The 20,833-nt window shown below is 40.1% G+C and overlaps 1 protein-coding gene across 1 annotated transcript in view; it reads right to left on the bottom strand.

The window, feature by feature from the left end:
* Nucleotides 1-20,833, bottom strand: part of LOC112121265 (neurobeachin) — a 959,539-nt gene that overhangs the window by 6,192 nt on the left and 932,514 nt on the right. Inside the window, exons 52-54 of the mRNA XM_029911962.1 lie at nucleotides 17,114-17,269; nucleotides 15,705-15,875; nucleotides 975-1,076 (exon numbers count right to left, since the gene is read on the bottom strand). Coding sequence (XP_029767822.1) covers nucleotides 975-1,076; nucleotides 15,705-15,875; nucleotides 17,114-17,269 — 429 coding nt within the window. The remainder of the gene's footprint in view (nucleotides 1-974; nucleotides 1,077-15,704; nucleotides 15,876-17,113; nucleotides 17,270-20,833) is intronic.

Genomic DNA, 20,833 nt, shown 5'->3' with positions numbered 1-20,833 from the left:
CTGGAAGCGGCGCGGGCCGAGGGACGTACTGGCCGCCGCTTCCAGCAGCTCCCATTGGCCTGGAGCAGCGAACCGCGGCCAGTGGGAGCCGCAATCGGCCGGACCTGCGGACGCGGCAGGTAAACAAACTGGCCCGGCCCGCCAGGGGCTTTCCCTACACAAGCGGCGTCCCAAGTTTGGGAATCACTGCAATAATGAATTGTCAAGCGAAAACACTCAACATTTAGATTAGAATGTTTATTCAATTTGATTACTGTAGTTCTTTGGCAGACATCTCTTCGGGGATGGGGGAAAAGGATGGGATGGCTATTTTGAGAATTTATATTCCGGATTCTACAGACAAGTAATTGGAGAAATAGGCAAACAACTGATAATTCAGTAGATGGCTCAAAACTTTCTAGTGTAAGAGGGCAAATAGGAATGCCCAGGCTCCTGCTTCTTTGGAGAACTGCCCACTGAAAAAAAGAACATTCTACATGTTGGCATCTATGCATGGACCCATGCACAATCCAACAGGCTCTACTTCTCTTGCCCAGGAGAATGGGGACAACCCAAATATGCCTAACTTTTATTTAAAATATGTCAACTAACTTGGGGATAGGGGCATTCCTAGCTGGCTCTCCCCACAATCCTACGTTTCCATCTGATGGTTTTTATCATTATACCATTGTGTACAGTGCTACTATATGAGTTTCTACCTACTAGTATTCTAAGTCTGTGCACTGGAATAGGGGATGATGGCTGGAGAGTAATGTTTTCTGATATACTAAGTGTGTTTGTGTCTAAGTGTCATATGTATCGCTAGAAAATATTATGTTCAGAGTTAGCAACTGCTGAGACTATCAGAATTAAAATGTCTTGGTTGAGGAGACTTAAAATAATTAAATTGCACTTGGCTTAAGGGAACACTGAAAAACACTCACTGAAGGAGACTTTGAAATTTTTAAAACTTAAACTGTAAAATGACTTCTGACCTTTAGCACCACTGATAACAAGTCCCAGCTCTGCACAGACCGATACACAGACAACTTCATGGTCATGACCAGTTAGAACAGCTCTAGGAGCAGGATAATCACCTGTAAAGAAACAATAGTAAGGAATTACAAACCATAAATGTTTCAGCAACAAAGGAGGAGTTTTGCTGCAATTTGTTTTAAATCATTAAGCATCAGAGGAAGGTGCAATCTGCATAAGCGTCTAATTCTTGGGTTTTCTGTGCAGAATTGCATTTAAACCTCATCAAGACTCTCATAAAGCAACACTCCAGTGCTCATTTGTTCACATAATATACCTCTATTATTTAGTAACAGTGGGATGTGCGCTGTGTATGCTGCACAGGATGACGATAAGGTACTGGAAATCTGTGCTATGTATTCTAACTATACTGAAAAGAGAAATGCATTCCAGAGACACATGGAGTATGGCACTATTAAAGGTAATAGTAACACAATGACATGCAATGTAACAAAGCACATGCTTCTAGAAAAAAGAAACTTAGAAAAATTATGGTGGATTTCTGAATCCCTTCATGATTTTGTAATATACGTATTTCTGAATGCCTATTACATCAAGATTTAAAATACAGGAAAACAAACAGCTGGACGTGTAATTATGAATTTATTTACAGACGTGTGTTTTTGTGTGTGTGTGTATGTATATATATATATATGACACAAGTACTTCACACACTGACAGTCAGCTACACATATTAAAAAAGAGGTTACTTACCTGTACAGTAACTGGAGTTCTTTGAGATGTTTTGTCTCTGTGGGAGCTACACCTCAGGATGTGCAAAGATTTTTTATCAGCAGTGCCCACAAGTTCATGCCTGCCCCCTGCATATCCTCATGCTCCAGTGAGAGGGTATATAGGGATGGGCAGACCCACTGCTGCTCAAGTTTCTTCTCAATCATGAAGTCCAGAAATAAGACTCTGCAGCAGAGGGGAAGAGGAGCAGATGAGGAGCACCCATAGGGACAAAACATCTTAAAGAACTCCTGTTACTGAACTGGTTAAGTAACCTCTCTTTCTTCTTCCAGTTGTTGTCCCAATAGGTGCTCCACCTCATAAGACTCCTAAACAGAGGAGGCAGATTCAGTAGATCGAAGAACAGCTTTGCTACAGGTCACATCCACCCTGGAAGCAGGTACGATAGTGTAGTGCTGGGAAAACATGTGAACAGATGACCAGGTGGTGGGTGTGCATATGTCCATGATGGGTATATTCTGAAGTAGGGCTCTGGAGTTGGATTGAGCCCTAGTGGAATGAGCAGTCACTTTAAGTGGGGGATGCAGTCCAGAAGCTTCATAACAAGCTAAAATGCACCCTGAAACCCATTTTGAGTAGAAATGGGCTGTTCCATCATTCTTTCTGTGAAAGAGACAGTCTGGGAAAGCCGTGAAAGACTGAGTGCTATCAAGGTAGAAGGCAAGAGACCTACATGCATCCAGGGTATGAAGACGAGCCTCCTTTCTTGAAGAGTGAAGCTTGGGGTAAAATACTGTCAATTGAATGTCCTGACTGATGTGGAATTCTGATGAGACCTTATGCAAGAAATGAGGATGGGGACATAGAGTTACTTCATCATAGTAGAAAATTGTGTAAGGAGGGTCAGCCATGAATGCCTCAAGCTCTTTCACCCTCCTGGACAAAATTATGGTTATAAGGAATGACTTCTTGAAGGATAAATGAAGGAATGAACAGCTCCCCAGGGGTTCAGATTGAGGTTTTCTTAAGGCACTGAGAACTAGGCTAAGATCCCAAGGTGGAATAGGCTGCTTGAGGTGAGGAAAAAGGTTAGACAAACTCTTAAGGAACCGAAGAGTGGTAGGGTGTGCAAAAACTGAAACCCCTTGACCTGTGGATGAAAATGGCTGTGGATGAAAGTAATGACAGCTAAATGCACCTTAATGGAGCTCATTAACAAACCCTGTGTTGTTGTTTTTTTAATTCAGCTGGTAATTGAGTATGTTCCTGAGGAGAAACTCGTGAAGGATATATAGATCAATTGGCACATCAGGCTTGGAAACGCCTCCACTTTTGCAGGTAGCTTTTCCTCCTGGTGGATGTTGCTACTGCTCAGGAGTACAGTTTTAACCTTGAGAGAACAGTCTAATTCTATGCCTGAGAACCACTGAGGAGCCAAACCTTGAGGTGCAGTGATGAGAGGCTGGGGTGGGTTATGGTGCTTGATTCTTGTGCTAGGAGATCTGCTGTCAGAGGAAGATGAAGAGGCTTGCCTCAAGCTTGATGGTGCTATGAGGATAGCTAATGCTGCCTCTTGTTTTACCTTGTTCAGAGCCATGAGGATCAATGGTGTTGGAGGGTAAGCGTACTGCAAGGTGCAATGTCAAGGAACGAGGAGGCTGTCCCCCATCAGGTTGCGACTGTAATCTCCCCTCGAGCAGAAGCATTGGCACTTTGTGTTGGATGGCACTACAAAGAGAGCTATCTCTGGGATGCTCCAAAACTAACAAATCATCTGGAAGACCAAATTGCTGAGTTCCCACTCACAGTCATGGCAAAAGTGTTTGCTCAGGGAGTCTGCCATGTTGTTTTGCAGTCCCATCAGATAAACTGCTGAGATGTCTATGTGCTGGGACATGCAACAGTTCCATAGCCTTATTAACTCTGAATGTAGGCACTGGTATCTTGCTCCTCCTTGATGATTTATATAGTACATGGCCACTCTGTTGTCCAACATTATTTTGGCTGAGTGGCCCCTGACGCTGGGTAGGAAGTGATCAAATGCACAGCAAACTGCCCTGAGTTTGAGAATGATGATGTGGAGTGACAACAATTAGGGAGTCCAATTGCCTTGGGCTGTGAAATCCTGGAGATTTCTTTACCATCCTGAATTGCTGTGTAAAGATATAGGTGTTCAGAGCCTGAGGTCCAGGACTGGTCTTCAACCTCCTTTTTTCTCGGGAACCGGGAATGCGCTTTTCTTCCTTGGCTGGAAATGGAAGAGGTGAGGCATGCTGGTTGAAACTGGGGACAAAGCCTGGAAGCAGCCAGTGTCTGTAATGTGATTCTTTGTGAAATGGGTTTAAAGTGAAAAAAAAGCTGCAAGTAAGGTATAAACTCACCCTCCACAGCATTAACCTCTCCTATCAAAGGGGGAGGTGTACAAAACTGGCAGGTGATCTGGCTTTTCAGCTAGGGAGAGCAGTTATCTGCGAGAAGCAGAAAGAGGCATGTGCTGGGTGTATCTGACCAGGGATTTGCTAGAGTTTGAGGTTGAGTTTCAGTGGTTTCTTTGTCTATGTGGCTTTTATATCTCCAAGGGTATGATGTGTGGGGTGGAATAATCTGAGGAGATGATGCAACAATCTTATGGATTTTCCAGTCTGTTTTCCCCTTCTGTGGGTTCTTCTGTGAAAGAGGACTGTGACAATTTGGGTAATCAGTATATGTACAATTCAATAATTTTGTCTGAGATTATGAACTGCGGCCCAGATTTTCAAAGGTATTTAGGTTCCTAACTTCCACTGATTTCAATAGCTCCTAACTTCCATAGATTGATTTAAATGGAAGTTAGAAGCATAAATATATTTGACAATCTGGACTTCTGTATATATAGTTGTGTCAGACTGCAAACTCTATTATGAATTTGGGCTTTGTCTGCCTTCTGTCTTTGTACCTCCAGGTTGGACTGGACTTCTAAGGGATGGTGACAAAGGGCTAACCACAAAAAAGTCATTAAATCTTGATAGTCTTCTATTCCAGTGCAAGCACACTTAGACAAAGAAGGTGGCCTTACCAAGAAAACTGGTCCACCCAGGTAGATGGTAACTGAGCAACAGATCACCTAGAGGATGACTTTGATTACCTGACAAGTGGGTATTGGAACTGTATAAAAGGAAGCTGAGAGAGAAAAGAACAAGCAACTGCATCCATGCGCACAACCCAATGATTCAAAGGAGAAGTCAAGTGAAGGAGATGAGATCCTGGACACTCTCGAGGACTCTGACCAAATCCCAAAGAACACCCAACAGCGGTGAGGAAACTAAAGCAGGGAAGGGCACATAGCATATTTATTTCTGGACCTGTTCATCTCTTGTGCTCTCTAAAGGATAGAGTAATTGCTTTAGAATTCTTTTAGCAAAGTCTGTCTATTATGTGCTTCAACCATCATTAAATGTAAACCAGAGCGCTCACAGGGATGGAACTCTGCAAAAGGGTGTGCTTAAACTACCGGAGAGTCTGAGAGATCAGCACTTGTCCTGGGTGCAAGGTCCCACATCTGTGAGGGGAAACAGACAGAGTCTGTGCCCATGAAGTGTGCCATGGAGCTAAAGACACAGCAGCTGGAGCCTACCAAGATCAAGGAAAGTTTAAAAGCATGCGGGCCCGGCGTGTGGGACCCACACACAGCAGCCTGGTGAGTGTCCCGCAATCTAGGCCCAAGTGTTTATTTGGTTGAAAAGTTACTGTGATTCAGTATTGCCAACTTTTGCGATTTCATTATGACTCTAGTGATTTCAGGTGTTTTTTACCCGTCTCATGAAAACATGAGGAAAAGATGCCAACTCATGAATTTTCCCTTATTCAAGATGGCCACCATCTCCTATTACTGTCAATGGGGCTAAAGCCAGCAAGATGCCCACCATTTCCCGACAGTTTATGTGCATGTGGGAGTCCGGCTGCCTTTAATAAAGTTGGCTGCTACTTTCTACTATTTTCAATGAAATTGAAGCCATGCCCACATGGCTTCCATGCTATGATTCAGGAGGATATAGAGGTCATGGACTGTGAGGAGCTGCGGAGACACTATGAAAGGTAGATGAGGAGAGTGAGGGAGAGCAGGACCCAGGGGGAGCAGAAGGCAGATTTAGGAGGTGCAGAAGGGAGGTTGAGGATGTGGGAGGCAGGAGGATGCAGATGACAGTTCCCCAAGTCATGGGGTAGTGGTGAGTAAAGGGATTCCCCTCTGAGCAGCCAGGGTAGGCAGTCTGGAACAAACTGAGAGTCACAGGATTTTGGCACCTGCAAGAGGAGCTCTTGCAATGGTACAAGAAGCAGCTCTGATCCCTCGATTTCTCCTCTACTTGGGATCCAGGTAGAGATGAAGCCCCAGGGAGCAGTGAAGAGGGAAGTGCTACTGGGTCTGGGGAAAGGGAGAAGCACTTGGGGGCAGCAAGACAAGGGATCGGGGGAGTCAAGACAGCAACAGGAAGTGTATGGCAGTCCCCCTGTCTTAGGGGTGAGGCGAGGGTAAGTGGAGTCTCCATCTGAAAAACCAGGGAGAGGTTTGCAGTTTGTGTGCATTAAAGGTTGACTTTCAACCTGAAATTATCACACACACATAGCCAGAAGAGCAGAGGAAAGTTAAAAAGTCAAAAGACAGACTAAAAATATGGCTTGATGATGTTTTTAAAATGTTTTATGATTTATGGGGCCAATCTCATGGTTTTTTTGGGGATCTGACTCATGATTTTTGATCTCTTGATCAAATTATTATAAAGTATTAAAGGTAAGGGGAACTACACAATATCATTAGACTGTGACCAAACTAATAAATGATTAAGTTAAATGATCTCATGTGCTTTTAAATTCTGAAAGAAAAGCAGAACACAATTTGTAACAAGATTTTTTCCTCATACTTTGCCAAAGACAGCAGTATATTATCTGTAACATGTTATTCTGGAATAGCAAAACGTAAGAACACACTGAAGCTACAAACATTTAATTTTAAATCAGCAAGACAGAATTAAATGTAGAAAAACAAACATTTTTATAATTAAACTGGATATGATCTATGATCCTTTTGATTTGCAAACATTAAAGCAAAAAACAGACTGATAGTGTCCTTAACTGCAGATTTAAAAAATCCTATTTTTGAATATACTTCATAAATCTGTAAAATGAAGTCACAGAATTTGATTATTTGGAGTAACAGTTAAATGGTTACAAAAACTACAATATTTCCCCTTTGGGCTCAAAGAAAGAAAATAAAATTATAGTCAGTGATATTTTCTACTGGGAAAACTGCAACATGGGGAAGAGAACCTCACCCACATTACATTTCATTGCAAAAAACAGATGTCATGAACCTCAGCAATCATTCAAAATCTAGGAAAATATTCTGTCACTGTCACATCACAACTGATAGATGCAGCTAGAGGTTAAAGGCTATGGCACAGAGGGAGCTGAAGTTGAAACTACCCCACTATGAATTGAAACACCATCACTATAAGCTCATAGTAATTTTCCCAATGTGGCACCTCTGCAAAAGAATCATTATGGGGTAAACAAAGATAAAATGCACATAAGACTGAGTACTCTCTTCAGGCAACTGAGTTCTTCAGCAAGGTTTAAAATAAAAGACATCTTCTGTTCTCTATGACAAAAATGCAATGCATAATGCATCTGTAAAGCTCTTCTGTGGAAGATGCCATGCTCTTATAGTAAAAAAAAGAAATATGAACAATGTCATTATTTGTTCTGATGCACTGGGTTTTCTCGCCATTATAATGCCACTTACAGGAAGTAATATATACCTATTGCTATGGGGAAATGTCTCCTACTCTTCTTTTGGAAAAAAGGCCTGATTTAGAGATAGGGTCAAATTCTGTTCACATTTCATCACTGACTTTGATGGGAACAAGACCAGGCCTATAACCGAGCTATAGATGTTGAATTCAATAAATACGCGTATGATACAGAAGCATCTTATCGCTGATGCCTTTGTAGAAACAAACCACATAAAATAAATGCATCAAAGGTGCTGTTTTGGAAGTTGATAAAAATAATCATCTTTAGTTTTTTTAGTCACAAAAGATGCACACATTTTGACAAAATTACCAGGCTACATCTGAAAATGATGCAGCTATCAAGTTAGGGAAAGTTGCCCAATTACAGCGAGTTGATGTTTTAGGAAGAAAGATTTTTGATAGTATTAAGTTCAAGACAAGCTTCACAGTATCTCGTCTTGGCAGAACTGTTCCATTACTTGTTCAGAAACATGAATATTGTAGAGCTTTAGACACCCACAAAAATCACCATAGGCAATGGACTGTGAATATTGCATAGGTGGAAGAAAGCTAAAAAGAGGAATGTAGTGTGCTCCAATACAGAGAGCACAGGTCTCGGAGTCAGGACAGATGGCTTCTGATCCTGGCTGTGCCACTAACTTGATAGGTGAATTAGGGCAAATCACTTAACTTCACTGTGCTTTACTGTCCCCATCTTTAAAATGACAGGTAGTGATACCTTGCTTTGAGATCTATTGATACAAATATTATATAAATGCTAAGTACTTTTTATTGCATTACTTCCGATGTGTGAGATGGAGCACTGAAATTAGTGTCTTATCTCAACATCAGAGCCCCAAAAGGGTTCACTTACCATAGTATATAGGACAATGGTGGAGGCATATTTTGGTCACCATGCGAAGATGAGACTAGGTGAAGGTAAGCAAATAGCTTCATGCCAACCTTCTTTGGATTGACACAGTGGAACACTGAAGGGGCCTGATTTACAATGAGGTTCTGAAGCCTAGTTTCTGTTATAGCCACATTTTGGATGAACAGAAGCAAAAAGCCAAGTTCAAAAACTGGGATTTAAATTGCACTAATATGTAATAATTTAAATAAACATTTACACTTGCAAGCAGATAATACATATACAAACATATCTGTGCAGGCATCTATCTATTTGTGTCCACATGGTGCAAGATGTTTTGGGATATGTTTTTAAAATTCTGCCCTTTCAAGATTTAAACATTGCAAATATAGGGTATTAAAAGAATCAAAATATAAAGGAAAGTTTTAGTGGCTCTTCGGAGTCTAAAATAATTCCTCTTTCAGATATAAGTTCACAGAACCTTTTAAATCTGGAACGTTCATCTAGAAAGAGTTTAAAATTTTCATTTGTGCATTAAATCAAATCAATTTGGTGCACAAACAGAAAATTTAAAACTCTCCAGTGTGCGACTGTGGTCACCCAGAACAGACTATGGAACATATAACAACTCAGTGCCCAATTCACAAATACGAAGGAAACATCACAGCGATACACTCCACTATTCCTGACGCAATTATCTGGCTTAACCACCTAAATGTGAAATTATAGTTGCTGCTCTACATCAGCCATATGAAGAAGTTTAAAATTGTTGCAGAAACGTTAGTTCTAAAGTCAAAGATTATAGCTTGAGGAATTCTCTATAGAGCTAAATAAGAGTGCAGGCTAATTTGCCTAGGCTCCTTTATTGAAGTTCCCAGCATCCCTTTCAAGCATATGTACAGATACAATGTATACTTAACACTTTTAAGAAGTATACATTATAAGAGGTGCACAAATTGAGCTCTGGGCTGATAGACACAATGTATTTATAATGGTCAGTGCAAGCAGAGTTAAAAAAAGCTGGGTTAACTCACACTTCTTGTAACTATCCTGTTGGAAGCTACGGTATGTAATGAGAAATGTCAAGTCCCAAGATCAATGAAATTTCAGGCCCTAGGGACAAACTAGGAATAGCATTGATCCCTTTAAAGAACACCAGTCAGAGGCTGAATGTAATATATTGCACAGAGAGGCTCAGGAGGATAAGCGGCCAAGTCCAACCTACCTACCTACCTGACAAAAAATTCAATCAGCTTTTAGCACTAGCTGCCTGCTCTGCTCTCCTTTCTTTCATGCAGGAGTGTGGTTCCAATTAAAGTGTGCAAATTAATTTTTATCACTTCCAAATTAGTGTCTGAATTTGTGTCCGTTTCAGATGAAATCATCTGTCCCTCACTTTTCTGAAATTCTATCATCTACTTAGGTCTCTATTCAAAGACAGATAATTTTCTATTTTCAAAATCACCTGTTTGAAAGAGACATTCAATAAAGTCATCATAGCATATACAAATAAAACAGCGGTAACAATACATATTGAACATTAGAGTGTATCACATAGTCTTTGGTATGCCTTTTATGAGGAATAATACAGTTACAGTAGCAATAAGCCAAACAAGTTCCCAAAAAATCATAAAAAAGAAAAAAAGAACAAACTGGTAATTGGATTTAATGCTGTCCTACAACAACTCTGCAGTTATGAGAGACTAAACACAAGAGGTTCACATTTGTTCTTTATGTTTTTAAAACATGAATATCTCTGCTGTATTATGAATTGTACATGTAAACAAACCTTTACCATTAAATTAACTGTACCTTTACAAATGAAAACTTAACTAATAGATTTCTCAACCCTAATACTAAACATTAATGGAGAAGATTTTCAAAGGCAGTTAGGTGTCCACCTCACAATTGTACCTTCTCTCCTTAATCTATTTGACGTATATAGGGCCTGATCTTGCACATACTTAACACTCAGGCTTGGTCTACACTGTGGGGGGGAGGGAATCGATCTAAGTTACACAACTTCAGCTACGTAAATAGCGTAGCTGAAGTCGATGTACTTAGATCTACTCACTGCGGTGTCTTCACTGCAGTGAGTCGACAGCTGATGCTCCCTCATCGACTCCGCCTGCACCTCTCACTCCAGTGGAGTACCAGAGTCGACAGGAGAGCGGTCGGCGGTCGATTTATTGCGTTTAGATTAGACGTGATAAATCAATCCCCGCTGGATTGATCGCTGCCCGTCAATCCTGCAGGTAATGTAGACAAGCCCTCAGTGTAGTAATGAGTAATTTTATGAGGTCACTGAGATTGCACCACTTACCTTGGAGTAAGTGTATGAATAATTTGGCCCATATTGGACCAGAGTTGGCTCTCACTCAAACCCATAGACAGACTCCCACTGAGTTCAGTGGCAGCTGGATAGCCCATAATGAGTGTTTCAGACCCATTTGAAAACAGTTTGGAAATATTTCAGACTGTCCTGAAACAATTTTCTTCTACCCACAGACATATATAATGTGATGATCCTTAAAAACTTGCTACTTGCCTCAGATAACTAAATAAAGTTACTTAGTATTTATAGTATTCACTATAGTAATTTTAGGGAGGGATAGGGAATAATGCAGATACTGAGGCAATTATATTTATTATTTCTATTTTTATGGGAAATCACTGCATTTAAAACTTTGTAAAATTTCATTTTCCTGACAACACAGAAAATAACTGTGACAAATGCAAATTTAAAGCAAAAAAAAAAAAAAAGCCTTTTTGTTATGGATTGCAGCAACATATTCTAAGTTATAAATTACTTAATACATTTTGTGTAGTGAAATCCTTGTAAAATTGTAACAGAGATCCCCATCCCTCTTTCCAAGTGAGCAAGTTCTTAACCACTGAGCTGGAGCAGCACATTTCAAGACTCTTTACCCAAACCAATTATTTCCCATTCCTCTGATTTAAACCAGAGCTGATCTACTAGTTCCCACACAGACAATCATGAACTGAGGTCATCTGCTAAGCACAATGTCTATATAGATTGTTTAGTAAAGAGTTCTGCACGAGTTTGACAGGTTTGACTATTGACATATGTGATGTTTACTCAGGATTCCAACTAATACATTAGATTCTTATGAACTGTAGCCAAACCAGTAAGGAGTTCATCCTGACAATCTATTCTCACAATACATTTGGAAATAATCTATTAATTGCCATAGATATGTTTTCTTTAAGTCAAAACATGGTTTATGTTTTATATATAAATACACATACAATGTTTTAAAATATGTAATTGAAAATATTTAATAAAGTATGGTGCTTTAGAAAAGAATGTTTTTTGAAACAACTAAAGTTCCTTTTGGTAATTGGATGCACTGAAGCTGAAATTGATAATTAACTGTCTTTCAGTTTAAGAGATCGTTATAAAGTCAAGCACCTAGCCCACATAATTACTATAACCTGACATTTTTCTTTGAATTCTTCACCTCCTTACAGTCTGTGATATAAAATATCTTATCTGTGTCTCCAGATGACAGCTCTTAAGAAACTAATCCTTTTCTGAAAATATCATCTACATCTTTCTAGGGAGCCATTCTAAAGATATTAACTAATTGGATTTAACCTACACTGAACATCTTACTTTCATTTTTCCTACAAGATAAGTCCTAATCTACTAGCAATAAATGTATAAGAAATGTTGATGCAACAAAGAAATATTTCCTAACAGAATTATTTCATTAACTTAACTCTTGTACCTCCAATAACAAGAATCTTTGAGAGGATCGTAAAATGTGTATAAAACACCATTTCAGCCTTGTGAAAATTATTAGTGTGAAACAGTCACTTATTTGACAACTTGAAGTCATGGCTATAAGGGATAAAATCTTTCTTGCTAGAGACCTGAATATATGATTGTGAATGAAAGCACCCTGCATTCACATTCTATACACTATTTGTACAAAATATGCCTTGTGAGGTATCATTTGAAAGCTAATAACTTGCTGGTCAATAATATCATGGCAAAACCGACACAGCCCCGACTAGGCAAAAATTATTAAACAGGTCTAATCTGGACAAAGGAATGTGTGTTTACCTCAATTTACATGGAATTAGTAAACAGGGTCCTTGAGACAGCAAGAGGGGAAAATGGCAGCAGACAAGCCAAATCTGCACTTTAGCTGTAGGATTTGATATGTAAAATATATATATTTTAGGTGTTGGAACATGTGAAAAGATGCCTGCTTGTCTGTCAAGGAAAGAGAACAGCCAGGTAAACAACTTGATCAGCAATGGGATCAGATAAACAATTTGGCCAGCAGTCCAATCAGGTAAACAACTGAGTTAGCAAACTAATCTTAGTGGTAGGCAGAAAAGTGTTTATACAGTATATAATGAATAACTTTGTAACAATGTATTTTAGGTAAGCAGCCGAATGTGGGGGCGCACTTGCATTTAACCCTATTGGTGGACTGATCACTCACTGAAGCAGCAAATAAACAACATTTACTACTTCAGCTCAAGAGTCTGTCTGTGAACTTGTGCGTTCTGGGTAGTGAGAAAAAGAACTGGTCAGCATACACAAGGGAGAAGAAAAAGCATGGAGACACCTTCACCACCAGACTCCATTTCACCTTCTTTACTGTTTGAAAAAAACAGGGGTAATCCTTTGAGGGTTAATCCTCAGAAGACTCTACTTCAAAGGGTGACTGGACTATAAAAACGAGGGGCAAAACCACCTTGAGGGCTCTTTTCCTATCACTCTTTCACCTAAGAAGACAAAAGAACCAGCTCTTTGACTTCATGGGAGATTCTGACCTAAGAATTTGGTCAACAATATTGCTGGGAACGTGTAGTAAGGATTTTACCTTGAACCAAGTCTAGCTTGTTAAGTTTAGCTAGTAGAAAGCATTCTATCTTTATTTCTCTTGTAACCATTTTTGAATTTAATGCCTTATACTTGTACTCACTTATAGCCTCTCGCTTTGTAGTTAAATAAACCTTGTCTCATTCTTTAATCAAAACTAATCCAGTGTTAATCTGAATTGCTTGGTAACTCCATTTGAGTTAGCAAACAGTTGTACATTGACCTCTTATGGGGCAATGGAGCTCCAGTATCTGGGTTGTCCAGGAGAGGGCTGGACAGTGCAGAACATACATTTGGGGGGACAATTTGAAACTAGGAGTGTGTTGGGGTCACCCTGCAGGTAATAACCAAGATTGCTGGAAGCCAGAGTGTGACTGGAATGTTGCTGACGGGCTGCTGAAGTCAGAGTTGCTGGGCCAGAGCTGTAGCTATACACAGACACTCAGGGTGTGACCTGAATGCTGTTAGGCTGTTTGTGAGTGGCCCAGGTTGGGAGCTAAAACAGCAAAGCATTGTGAGGCACCCAAGGTTGCATAGCAGGTGGTGATACAACCCCTCACTTGTCTGGATTGCACCCTGGAATGTGACATTGACATCTGGATGGTTAAAAGAAGGATTCAGGGACTGTGTATAGAGTTTTAAAATGCAATAAGCCCTTTACCAAAGGGCAGAAACTGATTTATCGCTTACCGACATACGTTCAGGAAAAACCAAAACAACTGTCAAATGGACTCTTAGGGAAGTTGCCTGTAACCCATATAGGAAAAGATGTAGAAGGCAATCAATTTTTTCCCCCAAGAAAGGATTTCCATTAGCTGAATCATATTAGATTTAGATTTTGGCCTCCTCTAGTGTCTCACAGGTTTGGCAGTTAGGCCAAGTATTTTACCATCTGTGCAGTCTCTTTCATACATCCAATGATACTGTTGTATTCAAATTAGCTATGGAGTAGGGGTGGTGGTTGGTTGAGTTATCTATGATATCTGAATGGTCTAGGACTAAAGACATGCCTTACTGTAGCTGTACACTGCATGCGTTTAATTCATAAAGTCAAAATGACTGAGAACTTAAAACTGGATGGTAATAGACTCTGAATTCCAGTGATGGTTGAACCTGATGATATTTGAACAAAAACAATTCTCAACCACACTTGTAGCTCTTTCCATCGCTGCACAATAACTCAACATTCTACATTTCAGTGACACACAGAGTGACAATCCTCGAATAGTATTATATAGATAATGCCATAGACATCTTCACAGATTTGTCCCTTCCATTTTTATCTCTGCTATCAGACCTCTACAGTGACATTCCCTGGATGAGAATGTGTGTATATTATATATGTACATACTAGCCTCCACTATAGTTCCAAATCTGAGATAATTAATTCATTCCTTTTATTTAACATAACTGTGTAAAACTTTTTAAAAACTCAGCAAGTAACACAAGCAGAATAAAAGTCTGGGAAATGCACAAATATTGTAAATATTTTCACTTTGGGCTCTTACCATATTCAACAAAATGTCTATGAAATTCTATAGAACACTCACAGAACTGTTCTACAATTTTACAAATTGCATCTTGGAGTCCATTAGTTTTTAGCTGACAGAACAGTAAACATTTTTGCTCCCATATTGAAACATCTTGATTATCTGAATGATCAACAGAAAATTCCTCTAATTGCATTCTTAGTATACATTTTAGCCTTTTATTATCTATTTTCTCAATAGGGACTCAGCAAATGATTACTGAATATTTATCTCTGTCTGATTTACTCTTGTCCCAAGCTGTTCTGGTGCACTGTCAAAAAACTGCCCTTTTCCACCACAGAGGAATAACATAATAATAATAATAAATCTAGCCTTCCCTCACAAATCACATGGAAACTTTTACTGACATTTTATTTTTCCCTATTTTTATTCAAACACACCACTTCTATAACAATATTGTACTCCCCTTTAAGACTGTTCCTCAGAGTTACTCATTTGATTCCCCAATATGTGTGACACCTTTGTTTGTGCAGGTTAATATCTGCAATACGGCGTAAAAAGAAAAAAAGGGTGGGGGAGGAGATGACCTTACAAAATAACAAAAGTTAATTAATTAAAATGGAATGGAAACAGTTACGGGGAAGGAGAAATCAAAATATGGAGATACATGTCCTGCCTCTTGAGGGTACAAAGCCAACTCTTTTTGTTCCAGTATGTTGCAACAGGATGATAGAGGTGATAGGAATAATTATGAATTTAAGAAAATGCTCTCAAGTTATGATTAGGCCTTGAAATGATTTATCAGAAATATTTTTACTACACACAAGTCCTTTAAATATCTATATTCACTTTTTTCTGAACTAATTTCTCATCACTATTATACTGTACTTGCAATTCACAAGAATAACATATATATTTTATAATTTTTATTGATGTTAATGGAACAGATTTAAAAATCAAGGTACAGAATATAAAGTTAGCAGGTGTTTATCACAATATATACTTACTGCTATTTGGATTATCTCCTATAATATGGTGTCGGCCACTCCAGTACCAAAGAAGCAAGGTAGCATCACGAGATCCAGAGACAATATAGCAATCACCACCAATATAGGATTCTGATCTGGCAAGGCAAGTAACTACATCCCAGTGGCCAAAAACAATCTGAGTTAATTTTCCTGCAGTAAAGAAATTACAAGTTTGGTTTCTGTGTGTATTCGTATTCTTTTTTATACAACTGACAACAAGCACATTTAAATAACAGTGAAACCAAATAAATTTAATTCAACCATGTTTTTGGCCCTTTTGGACATTTGTAGCCAGCAGTAATTTCAACAGCCCAAAGGCTGCTCTAACTTGATGCAGGATGGATGGCTCTGTACAGAGGCTGCTCAAGGATCAGGAAAGTGCAAAGGTGAGCTTTAAACTATTCACCTTTGCACTTCCTGGACCTTTGTTCTGTGCAGATCAGCCACACCCCAAGCCCTGATCTTAAATGTTAAAAGAACATAAAAACATAAGAGCGGCCATACTGGGTCAGACCAAAGATCCATCTAGCCCAGTATCCTGTATTCCGACAGTGGCCAATGCCAAGTGCCCCGGAGGGAATGAACAGAACAGGTAATCATCAAGTGATCCATTTCCTGTTGCTCATTCCCAGCTGCTGGCAAACAGAGGCTAGGGACACCATCCCTGCCCAACAGTCATTGTTCCATGAGCTTTTAACTTCCTGCTGTGCAAAATGATTTTACACAGTCTCATGAATGATTGTCAATATATATAATCAAATGAACTGTTCCATAACGATATTACAATATTATATTGAAAGAACCTATATTTGTTGCACATTAACATCAGCTGCAGGCCTACAACGTTAGTCATCTTTTTCTAATACTCCAATCAGTTTTTAAGTAATACGGGCTCCAAATATCTTACAGTGGAAATCTGATCAGAACACAAAACAAAAACAAAGAAACAAAAAATTCTACTGACTATGAGTAGTATATTGTGTAAATTTGCTTTTACATTAGATCAACGAAACAAAGAACCACTCACTATTACTAAAACCAAACAACTGAATGTAGAGTCCATGTAAAACAAATCAACCCACCCAATCAAAATAATATTGTAATATAATAAATAGCTTTGGTTCACCTTTTTACACAAGGAAACAATTAATTGATATCACAATGGTTTGTATAGCTTTCATTAGCAAAACAGTAAACTTTTTGCTTTTCTATTACATCCATTATCTTCAAAATAATATCCGTAAGCTATTACAAGCAGATCTTTATAAAGAAGAGTTTCTATAATTTCTTGGGTGGTAAGCACTGTACATTAAATACTGGTACTGTGACTAACAGCCATATAGTGACATAGGAGCCCATAAGAAACAGGATATTGTGTTTACAGTCACCTGTTTCTGTAGAATAAACCCGAAAGCTCTTGTCCCAGAACCCACAGATAAGAATGTAGCGATTATCTGCTGTGACCACGAAACAATGTGCATTGATCTGGATGCTCTGATCCACAAGGTCTGTGATCTGCCGTTTGTTCACACCAGAGTTATTGGCTGTAAAGAAATGCAAAACACATTTATGAATAAGCCATTCCAACACCTTCCTGTCATGCACTTAAGGGAGAAAATGAATACATTTAACTTTCAATGAACTGTGAATCTGTTGTTCAGTAAGCATTTTGAATATAAACATTTGGAGCTGTCTATACTGGATGTCAGAAATATAAAATTATTGTGAGTCTTCGGGTTTCCCTTTGAATAAGACAAAAGATTTTATATGCTGTGAAAATTCTTGATAAACTGACTAACACATTGTATAATATGTGCTAATATTTTAAGTAAGTTGCAGAAGTATTCTCCGATAAAACAGCTACACACTGAACTATGGGAAAATGAAGGCGGTCCATTTATAATCCCAATCCTAACAAAGAAAATGTATGGAGTCAATTCTTACATAAGAACGGCCATACTGGGTCAGACCAAAGGTCTATCAAGACCAGTATCCTGTCCTCTGACAGTGGCCAATGGCAGTTGCCCCAAAGGGAATGAACAGACAGGTTATCATCAAGTGATCCATGCCCTGTCACCCAATCCCAGCTTCTGGCAAACAGAGGCTAGGGACACCATTCCTGCCCATCCTGGCTAATAGCCATTGATGGACCTATCTTCCATGAATCTATCTAGCTCCCTTTTGAACCCCGTTAGAGTATTGGCCTTCACAACACCCTCTGGCACGGAGTTCCAGAGGTTGACAGTGTGTTGCGTGAAAAAATACTTTCTTGTGTTTGTTTTAAACCTGCTCCCTATTAATTTCATTTGGTGGCCCCTTGTTCTTGTATTATGAGGAGGAGTAAATAACACTTCCTTATTTACTTTCTCTATACCACTCATGATTTTATAGACTTCTATCATATCCCCCCTTAGTCATCTCTTTTCCAAGCAGAAAAGTCCCAGTCTTATTAATCTCTCCTCATACGGAAGCCGTTCCATAACCCTAATAATTTTTGTTGCCCTTTTCTGAACTTTTTCCAATTCCAATATATTTTTGGGGGGGATGGGGTGACAACATCTGCACGCAGTATTCAAGGTGTGGGCGTACCATGGATTTATATAGAGGCAATATGATATTTTCTGTCTTATTATCTATCCCTTTTTTGATGATTCCCAACATTCTGTTCGTTCTTTTGACTGCTGCTGCACATTGAGTGGATGATTTCAGAGAACTATCCACAACTATCTCTTTCTTGAGTGGTAACAGCTAATTTAGACCCCATCATTGTATATGTATAGTTAGGAATATGTTTTCCAATGTGCATTACTTTGCATTTATCAACATTAAATTTCATCTGCCATTTTGTTGCCCAGTCACCCAGTTTTGTGAGATCCTTTTGTAGCTCTTCGCAGTTTGCCTGGGACTTAACTATCTTGAGTAGTTTTGTATTATCTGCAAATTTTACCACCTCACTGTTTACCCCTTTTTCCAGATCGTTTATGAATATGTTGAATAGGACTGGGCCCAGTACAGATCCCTGGGGACCACCACTATTTACCTCTCTCCATTCTGAAAACTGACCATTTATTCCTACCCTTTGTTTCCTATCTTTTAACCAGTTACCAATGCATGAGAGAACCTTCCCTCTTATCCCATGACTGCTTATTTTGCTTAAGAGCCTTTGGTGAGGGACCTTGTCAAAGGCTTTCTGAAAATCTAAATACACTATATCCACATGCTTGTTGACCTCCTCAGAGAATTCTAGTAGATTGGTGAGGCATGATTTCCCTTTACAAAAACCATGTTGACTATTTCCCAACAAATTATGTTCATCTATGTGTCTGACAATTTTGTTCGTTACGATAGTTTCAACCAATTCTTGGTGGTGTATCCTCTGCGGTGAACATCTCATCTTGTGTTGTGTGGCCTTGATGTAAACCACACTTCCACACCCTGGATAGCTAGGTGGGATGGGCATTGGTGCAGTTGCAGAAGGGGAAGATGGTCTACGCCTATAACCCCTATTCCTTTTTCTCTGTAGGTCCTGACAGGTAGACATGGCAGAGTAATAGAGGGATTATTGAGGCCTGTAGTGTTTCCTGGAAGGGACTGGGGTGTACAACTCAAGGGACTTTAGAGTCATCCTTGAGTCCTTTAGCCCATGGAGCTTTGTCTCTCTCTGTTCCGAAAAGAATGAGGATCACTCAAAGGGCAGGTCCTGGACAGTCTGTTGGACCTTGTGCAGAAGCCCAAGGACTGTAACAAGGAACTCCTATGCATGGAAGCCATGTACCTAGCAGCCATATGAGCCGCATCCAGAGCAGCTTATAATGAGACCTTTGCCACCGATTTTCCCTCGTCCACTAGGGAGGAGAACTATTGCCTAGCATCTTGTGGCAGCAAGTCTTTACATTTCTGCATGGAGTCCCATGTATTAAAGTCATGTCTGCCCAACAACATCTGCTAATTTGCAATTCTGAGTTGTAACCCCCACCCACAGAATAAACTTCCCTATCAAAGAGGTCTAATCTTATTGAGTCCTTTGATTTTGGGGTTGCACCCTGATGTCCCAGCCTCTCTCTCTCGTTGGCTGCTGATAGTATTAGGGACCTGGAGGTGAGGGGATGGGTGTAAAGGAGCTGATAACTTTGGGCAGGTACATAGCACTTTTGCTCAGCCCTTTTTGAAGTTGGGGGAGGGGATGCAGGGATCTGACATAGACTCTTAAACAAGATCCATAATGGCCTCATTGAGAGGAATGACTTTAGAAGGACCTGCAGTGGCTAAAATAACGAGCAGGCTGTGGGAGGACTGTTTTACTACCTCCATCTGTATGCCCAGATTTAAGGCCATCCCATTTGAACAATTCCTGGTGAGCCTTATAGTCATCTGGAGGAGGCAACATGCCACCTCCTGAGACTGCCGTGTCAAGGGAGGAGGAGGAGGAGGCCAGCACTGGTTTCTGATGCTCTTCCTCCCCTTCTTGATCTATGGAATCCTGTTGTGCCTGCTCCTGAAGTCTGGTGGCAGCTCAGTACCGGAGTTGGGAAGAAGTGCCCACCTGGTGGGAAGGTGAAGGATGCCTTTTTTTGAAGCCACTGAATAGGAGCACCTGGCATATGCTCTGGAAACTGGGGAAAAATACCACAAATTCCAAAAGGGCCACAGGATCAGTGTAAGACCCCAGTGACCTCCTGGCCCACCACTTGATGGTACTCCTGTGACTGGATCCATGGAAGGGTGGGAACGTTTGGAGGTGTAATGAGTGCAGATTTGAGGACAAGAGACCCAATCTCCTTCTCAGAAGAGGATGACTCTTTTTCTAATGACCACGGGGGTGCAGCCCCTGATGGTGCCGGTGATTGGTGCCCAGGTGGAGAGGTTCATAGTGAGGCCAGCATCGCAGGTTTCCCCTCTGATGGTACTGTTGGGCGAGCTGTCATGGGTAGGTGAAGTTTGTCCAGTACTGAGAGTTGTAATGATCCAGCTGGTTCCCCTGTGCCCGCTGACACCAATAGCAATAGCTGTTTTACTGCCAGCCAAACCAGTACCAACAGCGAGAGGAAATCCCTGGCAGCCGCAAATGCCTCAAGCATAGTGTTGGTACAATGCAGTGTCGCAGATAT

The sequence above is a fragment of the Terrapene carolina genome, unplaced genomic scaffold (assembly GCF_002925995.2).
Source record: "Terrapene carolina triunguis isolate 2854851 unplaced genomic scaffold, T_m_triunguis-2.0 Scaffold139, whole genome shotgun sequence".
Classification (NCBI taxonomy): domain Eukaryota; kingdom Metazoa; phylum Chordata; order Testudines; family Emydidae; genus Terrapene; species Terrapene triunguis.
Note: the sequence above shows the minus strand (reverse complement) of the source record. Positions and strands in the feature narration are given on the sequence as shown.